The 12,582-nt window shown below is 38.8% G+C and overlaps 1 protein-coding gene across 1 annotated transcript in view; it reads left to right on the forward strand.

Annotated features, from left to right (window-relative positions):
• Positions 1-3,938: 3,938 nt before the first annotated feature.
• Positions 3,939-12,582, forward strand: part of HACE1 (HECT domain and ankyrin repeat containing E3 ubiquitin protein ligase 1) — a 104,778-nt gene continuing 96,134 nt past the window's right edge. Inside the window, exons 1-3 of the mRNA XM_052646083.1 lie at positions 3,939-4,240; positions 10,760-10,814; positions 11,861-11,950. Coding sequence (XP_052502043.1) covers positions 4,165-4,240; positions 10,760-10,814; positions 11,861-11,950 — 221 coding nt within the window. The 5' untranslated portion in view covers positions 3,939-4,164. The remainder of the gene's footprint in view (positions 4,241-10,759; positions 10,815-11,860; positions 11,951-12,582) is intronic.

Genomic DNA, 12,582 nt, shown 5'->3' on the forward strand with positions numbered 1-12,582 from the left:
AAGGCAAATTGGAAGTGGTCAAACAGGAGATGGCAAGAGTGAACGTCGACATTCTAGAAATCAGCGAACTAAAATGGACTAGAATGGGTGTCTTTAACTCAGATGACCATTATATCTACTACTGCAGGCAGGAATCCCTCAGAAGAAATGGAGTAGCCACCATGGTCAACAAAAGAGTCCAAAATGCAGTACTTGGATGCAATCTCAAAAACAACAGAATGATCTCTGTTCATTTCCAAGGCAAACCATTCAATATCATAGTAATCCAAGTCTATGCCCCAACCAGTAGCTCTGAAGAAGCTGAAGTTGAATGATTCTATGAAGACCTACAAGATCTTTTAGAACTAACACCCAAAAAAGATGTCCTTTTCATTATAGGGGACTGGAATGCAAAAGTAGGAAGTCAAGAAACACCTGGAGTAACAGGCAAATTTGGCCTTGGAATACAGAATGAAGCGGGGCAAAGACTAATAGCATTTTGCCAAGAGAATGCACTGGTCATAGCAAACTCCCTCTTCCAACAACACAAGAGAAGACTCTACACATGGACATCACCAGATGGTCAACACTGAAATCAGATTGATTATATTCTTTGCAGCCAAAGATGGAGAAGCTCTATACAGTCAGTAAAAACAAGACCTGGAGCTGACTGTGGCTCAGATCATGACCTCCTTATTGCCAAATTCAGACTTAAATTGAAGAAAGTAGGGAAAACCACTAGACCATTCAGGTATGATCTAAATCAAATCCCTTATGATTATACAGTGGAAGTGAGAAATAGATGTAAGGGCCTAAATCTGATAGATAGAGTGCCTGATGAACTATGAACTGAGGTTCGTGACATTGTACAAGAGACAGGGATCAAGACCATCCCCATGGAAAAGAAATGCAAAAAAGCAAAATGGCTGTCGAGGAGGCCTTACAAATAGCAGTGAAAAGAAGAGAAGCAAAAAGCAAAGGAGAAAAGGAAAGATATAAGCATCTGAATGCAGAGTTCCAAAGAATAGCAAGAAGAGATAAGAAAGTCTTCAGCAATCAATGCAAAGAAATAGAGGAAAACAACAGAATGAGAAAGACTAGAAATCTCTTCAAGAAAATTAGAGATACCAAGGGAACATTTCATGTAAAGATGGGCTTGATAAAGGACAGAAATGGTATGGACCTAACAGAAGCAGAAGATATTAAGAAGTGGTGGCAAGAATACACAGAAGAACTGTACAAAAGAGATCTTCATGACCCAGATACTCACGATGGTGTGATCACTCACCTAGAGCCAGACATCCTGGAATGTGAAGTCAAGTGGGCTTTAGAAAGCATTACTACGAACAAAGCTAGTGGAGGCAATGGAATTCCAGTTGAGCTGTTTCAAATCCTAAAAGATGATGCTGTCAAAGTGCTGCACTCAATATGCCAGCAAATTTGGAAAATTAAGCAGTGGCCACAGGACTGGAAAAGGTCAGGTTTCATTCCAATCCCAAAGAAAGGCAATGCCAAAGAATGCTCAAACTACCGCACAATTACACTTAGCTCACAAGCCAATAAAGTAATGCTCAAAATTCTCCAAGCCAGGCTTCAGCAATACGTGAATTGTGAACTCCCTGATGTTCAAGCTGGTTTTAGAAAAGGTAGAGGAACCAGAGATCAAATTGCCAACATCCGCTGGATCATGGAAAAAGCAAGAGAGTTCCAGAAAAACATCTATTTCTGCTTTGTTGACTATGCCAAAGCCTTTGACTGTGTGGATCACAAGAAACTGTGGAAAATTCTGAAAGAGATGGGAATACCAGACCACCTGACCTTCCTCTTGAGAAACCTATGTGCAGGTCAGGAAGCAACAGTTAGAACTGGACATGAAACAAGACTGGTTCCAAATAGGAAAAGGAGTACGTCAAGGCTGTATATTGTCATTCTGCTTATTTAACTTATATGCAGAGTACATCATGAGAAATGCTGGGCTGGAAGAAACACAAGCTGGAATCAAGATTGCCAGGAGAAATATCAATAACCTCAGAGAAGCAGATGACACCACTCTTATGGCAGAAAGCGAAGAGGAACTCAAAAGCCTCTTGATGAAAGTGAAAGAGGAGAGTGAAAAAGTTGGCTTAAAACTCAACATTCAGAAAACGAAGATCATGGCATCTGGTCCCATCACTTCATGGCAAATAGATGGGGAAACAGTGGAGAGAGTGTCAGACTATTTTTCAGGAGCTCCAAAATCACTGCAGATGGTGATTGCAAGCATGAAATTAGAAGACGCTTACTCCTTGGAAGGAAAGTTATGACCAACCTAGATAGCATATTCCAAAGCAGAGACATTACTTTGCCAACAAAGGTCCGTCTAGTCAAGGCTATGGTTTTTCCAGTACTCATGTATGGATGTGAGAGTTGGACTGTGAAGAAAGCTGAGCACCGAAGAATTGGTGCTTTTGAACTGTGGTGTTGGAGAAGACTCTTGAGAGTCCCTTGGACTGCAAGGAGATCCAACCAGTCCATTCTAAAGGAGATCAGTCCTGGGTGTTCTTTGGAAGGAATGATGCTAAAGCTGAAACTCCAGTACTTTGGCCACCTCATGCGAAGAGCTGACTCATTGGAAAAGACTCTGATGCTGGGAAGGGGACGACAGAGGATGAGATGGCTGGATGGCATCACTGACTCAATGGACATAAGTTTGCATGAACTCTGGGAGTTGGTGATGGACAGGGAGGCCTGGCGTGCTGTGATTCATGGGGTCGCAAAAAGGCAGACGACTGAGCGACTGAATTTGAACTTGAACTTGAACTATGGCAGAATGTGAAGAAGAACTAACGGGCCTCTTTATGAAAGTGAAAGAGGAGAGTGAAAAAACTGGCTTAAAAGTCAACATTTAGAATACCAAGATCATGGCATCTGGTCCCATCACTTCATGTCAAATAGATGGGGAAACAATGGAAACAAATAGTGAGAGACTTTAATTTTGGGGATTCCAAAATCACTGCAGATGGTGCCTGCAGCCATGAAAGTAAAAGATGCTTGTTCCTTGGAAGAAAAGCTATGATGAACCTAGACAGAATATTAAAAAGCAGAAACATTACTTTGCCAACAAAGTCCATCTAGTCAAAGCTATGGTTTTTCCTATAGTCATGTATGTATGTGAGAGTTGGACTATAAAGAAAGCTGATGCTTTTGAACTGTGGAGATCAAACCAGTCAATCCTAAAGGAAATCAGTCCTGAATATTCATTGGAAGGACTCAGTTTCAGCTGAGGCTGAAACTCCAATACTTTGGCCATCTGATGCAAAGAATTGACTCATTTGAAAAGACCCTGATGCTGGGAAAGGTTGAAGGCAGGAGGAAGAGAAGGGGATGACAGAGGATGAGATGGTTGGATCGCATCACCAACTCGATGGACATGAATCTGACCAAGCTCAGGGAGTTGGTGATGGACAGGAAAGCCGGGCTTGCTGCTGTCCATGGGGTCGGAAACGACTGAGCGACTGAACTGAAGTAAACAAAGGATAACGTATATTCTGCGTTTGCATTGTTTGACTTTATGATTGTTTAAATCTGACATATGAAAATTTATATTTCAAAAGTTCATGTATCTGGAAAACGTACCAATACTGGCATGATTGAGGATGGTTTTTTTTTTTTTTTTTTTTTTTAAGAACAATTGTGCAAATCCCCAATCGGCTATATAATCCGATGGAGTTTAAGCGAGCTGCTCGCGTAAAACTTTGTGGAGCAGGAAAAGAGGGTGTGGGAACACCCTGGTATTTTCCCCAGGAACTTGCGGGTACGCCCAGTTTGCCCACTGGTTCCCGCACACACCGCTCTACTGGCGTCTGCGTGGTGGAGGCGTGTAGCCACGGGCGCACCGAGTGTGGCTCCGCCCCGGGCGCGCGCGGCCCCAAACTACTGCTCCCAGAAGGCTGTGCGAGTCCGAGAGGGAAGCGGCGGCGGCGGCCGCAGGAAGGGCGAGAGCGCCGTCTTCGTCGGCGGGTGTCTCCTAAGTCGTCGGACCGACAGCCCCCGGACGGAGTACGCGGCCCGAGCTTTCCCCGCAGCCCCGGGAGTTAGTCCGGGCGAGCCGGCACCACCGCCCGCGGGACGGGCGCGGGGCGGGATGTAGGGCTTCGAGTGCGGAGGCCGCGGGCGGGCTGGGGGAGCGCGGAGGGCGCGCCGAGGATGGAGAGAGCGATGGAGCAGCTCAATCGCCTGACGCGCTCGCTGCGCCGCGCGCGCACCGTGGAGCTGCCCGATGGTGAGCGGGCCGCGGGGCTGGGGCCGCCGGGGGCTGGGCTCAGGGAGCTGCGGGGGTTGGGGAAGACTAACTGAAAGCTGAACAAACGCCCACATTTACTTTCCTCGGCAGGGAGGGGCAGGTCAAGGACCCCTGGCCACCTCGGTCACCACTCCCGCCCCGGGCAGGTGGAGTTTGTGGGAGGGGCCCGGGCCGTGGGTGTCCTGCAGCTGGAAGAAGCAGGACTTGAAGGAAGTCTCTCCGGACTATCGGTTAGGTGTTTCGGAGAAGGAGCAGAAGTATCACCCGGATGGCGGAGACCCGGATTCAGAAGACAGCATAGTTGTTGGCCTTTTTCCATTTGCTGCCTGGAAATGCTGGTGGGGTAGGGTAGAGAGATCCCCCCCGTCCCAACCCAAGTAGTATCGTTTACTTGAAGCTGCTGAGGGTAATTAAGCGGTCTTTTCCTTTTCAACATGTAGAGCGCCATTTTATGTTTATAATAAGCAGATAAATAAAAGGAGGTCAAATGTCAAACGTGTACTTGAAGTGCTTGTTTGTTTACATGTATACACTTTAATATGCATATCCACTTCAGACAGGTTGGGGCTGCTGTGCTTCTACAAAGGAGTAAGGCATGATCCTTGTAGTTTAGTAATTTTTAGTTAAGTTCCTTGAGGATAGGTAACACACAAGTAATAAAAGAGGTGAAAAAGCCGTTTTGTTTGCAGCCTCATGAACGGTTTAGTGGTAGTGGGTGAGAGCCTTGCTGCCTCTTACAGGCTTTTGATTGTGTACGCGCAGCTGAGAGAAAGGGTAGCAGTTATGGCTGGTGATTTGTTTTTCTTTTTAATGCATTGTATTAGTTTATATCCGCCACCGCCCCCGCCCGGAAACTTTCTTTGAATTGCTGCTGGAACAATGATTTTTAAGTTAGGGAAGGAGACCTTGGCACAGAGTCATCAGAGAAATGTGGCCTGGGAACCTAGGGATGATTTTCCTGAAAAGATTTTCCCTTGTTTGTACCTATGATTCAGAACAGCATAATTTGAGTTGACTGTTTCTGAAAAGTACGTTTGTACTTGGTACTTTGCTCGTATAAAGTAACAGACTGAAATAATCCTGATGTTAGGAACAAGACTTTTGCCTTCAGCTTACTCTTTCTCTGTTTTGTTTCCACTTTGAGTCCATTTTTTAAGTGCTTACTCATTTCTCACAGTGAGGTTTTTCGGTGTCTGCTGCTGCGCGTGTAGTTTCATTGACACAGCAATTTGTATTGCTCAGCTTAAATCTCCATTTTTTTTTAACATAAATGTGACTTAGAATACTTGGATAATATTTCCTGATTTTAAAGATAATATGTTTTCATTGTAGAAAATCTTGAAAGAAAAAAAAATTATTATTTCTCACCCAGTAATAAACAATGCCTAGTATTCTCTTGAGTTCTTTCTATTATTATTTCTTTCTCTACCAAATTAAAATCATACTGCATATAGTGTTTTGTTCTGCTTTTAGAAAGCACAACGCTTTTTATGTCTTTAAACATGCTTATGATTTTTCAGGCTTTCATATGATAAAATGTAACAAACATTGAATCTAATTTTTTATAATAGATTTTATGAGGAACATCTTTGATTTTTAAATCTTGGTCTGCCTTTATAATTATTTCCTTAGGATTATTACATAGAAGAATATAGATCTAATTATATCAACATTTTAAAGACTAAGTATCAGCCTCTCAAGTTATTCTCTGAAACAGAAAGTTCCACTGACAGTCTGACAGTCCCTGGACACTAGAGTAATGAAAAATAAAACTTTTCTGCAAGTTGCTTACATTTGTTTTTCTTTGATTATAATGAGTTTGCTCATCTTGTTTTAATTTATCCCCAAATTCTGATGAATCTTTTTTAATTCTTTGAAATTGGCTCTTTCAAGTACGCTCGTGCATGCGTGCGTGCATATATGTGTATGTGTTACATTCCAGTTACAAAATTCCAGATTGTTGTGCTTACATTTTAAGGGCTGAACAGAATTTCTGAGATCTAACTAAACTTAGGAAATAATCAAATATTTATCTTGCCTTGTTAGAATTCAGTTATTAATCATTTGATTGGAATAAATTATTAAGGGTGTTTTTATTCAGACTTCACTCTAACTTTGTTACATGGGATTAAACTGCAGATGTTTACTGAATTGGATACTGAGAGGACATATTTATGTTCCCCTCAGATGATGAAAACCTGAGTATTCCCACTACAATGGAGTGCTGATTATTAGGGCTAATTATGGAGTGCTGTTACCAGGAATCTTGTGAGATAGGAAGTAAGGAAAAACAATGATTTTAGGGATATAGATTCTCAGTGCACTTTAAAAAGTTGGCTTATATCGTTTGTTTATGTAGAAAAAAAAACTGAAACTACTGCATTTACAATGAATGTAATTTGTTTAATAAAATAATAGAACTTGAGCCCATTGGAAGTATATGCTTGAATGATGATTAGGATAATTCAGTTCAGTTCAGTCGCTCAGTCGTGTCAGACTGTTTGCGACCTAATAAATTGCAGCACGCCAGGCCTCGCTGTCCATCACCAACTCCCGGAGTTCATGCAAACTTACGTCCATCGAGTCAGTGATGCCATCCAGCCGTCTCATCCTCTGTTGTCCCCTTCTCCTGCCCCCAATCCCTCCTAGCATCAGAGTCTTTTCCAATGAGTCAGCTCTTCGCATGAGGTGGCCAAAGTACTGGAGTTTCAGCTTTAGCATCATTCCTTCCAAAGAACACCCAGGACTGATCTCCTTTAGAATGGACTGGTTGGATCTCCTTGCAGTCCAAGGGACTCTCAAGAGTCTTCTCCAACACCACAGTTCAAAAGCACCAATTCTTGGGTGCTCAGCTTTCTTCACAGTCCAACTCTCACATCCATACACGACTACTGGAAAAACCATAGCCTTGACTAGACGGACCTTTGTTGGCAAAGTAATGTCTCTGCTTTGGAATATGCTGTCTAGGTTGGTCATAACTTCCTTCCAAGGAGTAAGTGTCTTTTAATTTCATGGCTGCAGTCACCATCTGCAGTGATTTTGGAGCCCAGAAAAATAAAGTCTGACACTGTCTCCACTGTTTCCCCATCTATTTGCCATGAAGTGATGGGACCAGATGCCATGATCTTCGTTTTCTGAATGTTGAGTTTTAAGCCAACTTTTTCACTCTCCTCTTTCACTTTCATCAAGAGGCTTTTGAATTCCTCTTCACTTTCTGTCATAAGGGTGGTGTCATCTGCTTCTCTGAGGTTATTGATATTTCTCCTGGCAATCTTGATTCCAGCTTGTGTTTCTTCCAGCCCAGCATTTCTCATGATGTACTCTGCATATAAGTTAAATAAGCAGGGTGACAATATACAGCCTTGACATACTCCTTTTCCTATTTGGAACCAGTCTGTTGTTCCATGTCCAGTTCTAACTGTTGCTTCCTGACCTGCATATAGGTTTCTCAAGAGGAAGGTCAGGTGGTCTGGTATTCCCATCTCTTTCAGAATTTTCCAGTTTCTTGTGATCCCCACAGTCAAAGGCTTTGGCATAGTCAATAAAGCAGAAGTAGATGTTTTTCTGGAATTCTCTTGCTTCTTCCATGATCCAGCGGATGTTGGCAATTTGATCTCTGGTTCCTCTGCCTTTCCTAAAACCAGCTTGAACATCTGGAAGTTCACGGTTCACGTATTGCTGAAGCCTGGCTTGGAGAATTTTGAGCATTACTTTACTAGCATGTGAGATGAGTGCAATTACCAATTTAAAAACATCTTCCTCCATTTTATGGTTTGAGGAGAAGTTGAATATAGGATAGTGAATGTGCTTTCTGGTCTTTGAGGTTTTCCTTTAAACAGTTTTCTGAAACTATTAATAAAAATGGCCAATGTATCTAATAAAGTGAGAGAAAGTTTAGTCTTCCTACTCTTAAGTGAGGGAAAGTTTAATCTTATCACTCTGAACTTTCATTATATACCTAAGTTTCAAGATTTCTTCATGAGTGTGGAGAAGGAATCGCCTGACAGCAAATTTTATTCAGTATTTTCTTAGTATTTGCTCGAGAGTCTCCTTCTAGCATCAGAGTTGTGGTTATATTTGTGTCTTCATACCTTTTAGTGTATGTAAGCTATATTTTTTAAATAAGGTTAGGTGTGACTTAAAAATAAGATCTATCTATAAATTTTATCTAAATAAACACTGTAAATAAACCCATGTGAACTTAATGCTCACTTAAAATTGTGTACTATCTTGTTATATGTTTAAATTCACAAATAATGGTATTTCCTGTTTATTCCTTTATTATGGAATGGCTTAATTGAAATTGTCTTGATTTTTGGGGGCAAGTGTTTTATAAGAGAGAAAGAGCATTGCCGTGCTGAGGGAGGCTTAGTCCAGTGTTTTTTTCAGCTCCTGTTGGTGATTCCCTTATACATAATGAGAATGATTTAGTCATTGCAGTTAACATTTTGAAAAAATCGAAATAGAAGAGAGTAAAACAGACTGTGTTGTACATGTCACGAATAAGTACTGTATTGTAGACCTTTTGGTTATTTATATGTAGTGTATACTGTGTGCACTGTAAAATTTTTATAATGGGGGCTTTGGAATCAGCCAGCTTTGAATTCCAGTTTAGCCACTTAACGCCACCATCACATACTTATTGCTTAACTAGTGCTTCAATTTTCTAATTTGCAAAATGGGGATAATACTAGTACCTACTTCATGAAGTGCCCGTGAGGATAAAAGAGATGATGTATTTGTATATGAAGTGTTTAGAATAGTACCTTGAAGATAATGGTTTAAAACATGTTGGCTGTTAGTTATTAATAGGATTCCTTGGTTATTAACTTTATTTTTATAGTGAAAGAACTGTTGCATCTGCACACTGGACTTGTGAAGTTTCCTGGGATTAAATTGTTCTTCATGTCCATACTCAAAAATAGTTAAAATAATGAATAAAAATGTGCAGAAATGGTTACTTTTGTTCTATAAATACTTCAAGATATATTTCTAAATATTTTTTCAAGCATAATCACAATATCATTAATAGAGCCAACACAACAGTAATTTTTAATTCTCATCAGTTATCCAGTTCATCATATTCAGTTTTCTCCTCTCAAAAATATCATCTTACAGTTGGTTTGTTTGAATCAGCATCCAGTCATAGTCCACACCTTAATTACATTTGGTTGACTCGTCTCTTAGGAATCTTTTAATAACTTTTCCTTCTCCTTTTTTATAACTTTCCATTTTAAAGTAATTTTAGACTTAAAGAAAAGTTGCGTAATTACTACTCAGTTCTTGTATACCCTTCAGCCAGTTTCGCCTCATGTTCACATCTTATACAACCAAAGTACAAGTATCAAAACTAAGGAGTTAATATTGGTGTATTGTTATTAGCATTTAAGACATTTATTAGAGACATTACAGATGTTTATTAGAATATCAGGAGTTTTCCTGCTAATGCCTTTTTTTCTATTTTGGGATCCAATCCAGAATACGACATTGCATTTAGTTGTCATGTTTCCTTAGCCTCCCTTGAACTATGATAATTCTAATTTTTCCTCGTCTTTCACGGTCTTGAGACTTTTTTAAGAGGACTGATCAGGTATTTTGTGGAATTCTCCTTAATTTGGATTTGTCTAATTTTTCCCATAAGTAAATTAAAGATTTTTGGCAAGAATACTGTGAAAGTGGTATGCTCTTCTCAGTGGAAACTCAAGCACTGTGAAATATCGATATATATTATTTCTGGTGATGTTACCCTTTTTGAGTTGATTAAGGTGATATCTGCTGCGTTCTCCACTGTAAATTCACTATTTTTCCTTTGTAGTTAGTATTTGGGGGAGATGTTTTGATATGCAAATACTCTTTTTCTTCAAACTTCAACTCATTGATTTTAGCACCGCTGTTAATTTTTTAAGAACTAAATGGGATGTATCAGGGTTATTCATTGTAAATAACTTATTAAAAAACATGAAGCTCTAAAATGCATTCAATTGAGGAATGATCACTAGTAATATAAAAGTAAATGCAAACACTGGCTGAAATTTACATAAGTATCACATGAGATCATAGGTGTTACTGACTTTTAACTTCTTTTGAATCATTTCTGTGAATTCTATAAAAAATGAAAATGTAAATTAAGTAATAAGTAAAAGTTAGACTTTAATGCTGTTTTATAAAAACTTCTAAAAATTTCTTTTGTTACAGTATTGATACGAAGCAACTATTATGTATGTTTAATGTTTTAAATTTATTTTAGCATGTATATCTTTGATATCCATATATACTTAAAATTCCTCCAAAATACTAGTAGGTATGATGAAACATTCTACATTTTTGCAAATAGTATGTGTAATACTTATGGTGTTTTGCACTGTTCATAATTATCTTCCATCTCTTCTCCTAGCGTTTTATTTAGAGTCAAAAAAACTTTAAAATCGTTGTATCACCTTTTGGAAAAAACAGGAAATAAATTAATTCCTTTTTCTGTTTTTTTTTTTTAATCCTTAGATAATGAAACTGCTGTTTATACATTAATGCCAATGGTAATGGCTGATCAACACAGGTGAGTGCATATTTCAGAAATTTATATTTTTTGAGAATATGAATTTACCTAAATGTTGTCTATATAAACATGGACACAGAGTTTGGACATAATGACCTGGGGCAAGTTATTTAACTCTGTTATAGTTTTCTGTCTGTGAAATAAGAAACAGGATTTTCCAAGTTCTTTATTACCTATAATAATCTATGGTTAGAGATTTCCTTTAATTTTTTAAAAAATTTACATATTTTCTTGATGTATAGTTGATTTACAGTGTTGTAAAGAGATTTTCTAGAGATTTTCTAAACGAATAGTCAGAAATTAAAATAACTATTTGCTTGGTTACTGACAGTGAAAAAAATATGGTTTCTGTTAGAGGTTACTACTGACCTTTGTAGCAGAAATTTAGGCCTGATGGACAACTTATTCCTTAATATTCTGCTATTTTGAAGTTCTTTTCTTTAAATATTCTTTTTATTAATGTAGTATTGACACTTTTATAGGGCTTGTGTGAGATACAGTTGTCTGGCTGTGTAATGAGGTGTATCTTGTAACAGACAACTCTGCTATGGTTAGCCATTAGGTAGTTTGGTATTATGAGGAGAAAGAGACACTGTATTTTGAAACAAGTTTAAAATATAAATGATTTTTTCTTTTTGCTTTGAAATTCCTGTCTGATATAATTAAAATATGTTTGTCTGATTTTTCTTATTTGGCCAAAATTAATACAGATAGGCTCAACTTTGTGCAAAGGGAGCAGCCAGCCCTACTGTCTTTGTTTCTCAAGAATCTAGTGGGAGCTGAAGCCAACTTAGGTGTCCTCAGAGCAGGTGACATAGTCAGAGCGGCAGATGAGGAGCCCTTCAGCACCAGCTTATAGGTGAGGGCAGTTGGATTTTGGATGATGCTGCGCTGGCTGCCGTGCTCTGCATAGAGAGTAGTGCCTTGTTTTTTGGCTGATGTGAGACAAAACCTTTTGAGTAATTGGTAAGGGTAATACTAAAGAGCTATTAACTTGAGTTATTATGTTTTTAAAAACTTTTTTTTTAAACCTTCTTTTTGCATAGGTCTGTTTCCGAACTACTATCAAATTCAAAGTTTGATGTCAATTATGCATTTGGACGTGTGAAAAGAAGCTTGCTTCACATTGCAGCAAAGTAAGACTAAATATTTTGGATTAAGCTCTGGTCTAAAGTAATGATCAGTAAGGTTTGAAGCAGTGTGATTCCATAGTAGTTATGGAGAGAGATGAGAACAGGTAGCTGAGTGGTTCTTTGTCTTATTGAGGCCATAGTGTGCCACGCTTGCATCATTTCTCTAGAAAGTTTTTTAATTTTGGGATTGGACTCAAGTCATATCTGATGTTTTTGCTTGTCCTAGATCAGATTAGAGGAGGTTAGGCATGGGGTTTATCTTTCCTGGATATACTTAAGAGGGTGCATTCATCAACATTTTACTTTTATACCACCAATGTAAGATTTTATATGCTAATTGAATGTGAAGCTATTGGCTTTATACTTTTTTCTTAGGTGTGAGAATGATTTTTATTCATAATGTTCCAGTGTGTAACTAATCAGTTTGTTGACATCACCTTTTAAGGTTTAGGTAGTGCTAACTTTCCCTAAATAAAATTGATTTTTCAATATAAATTTGGCTTTTGGAAGGCCAAAAGTTGAGAGTATTATATATTTTCTTTTATGTGCTACTACTGCTTTATTTTGTTTCATATGAATTTCTCAAATACTTCATAGATTTTGTAGTGGAATGTGCCATCTTGAAAGTAGAGGTT

The sequence above is a fragment of the Budorcas taxicolor genome, chromosome 9, assembly GCF_023091745.1.
Source record: "Budorcas taxicolor isolate Tak-1 chromosome 9, Takin1.1, whole genome shotgun sequence".
NCBI classification, from domain to species: Eukaryota; Metazoa; Chordata; class Mammalia; order Artiodactyla; family Bovidae; genus Budorcas; species Budorcas taxicolor.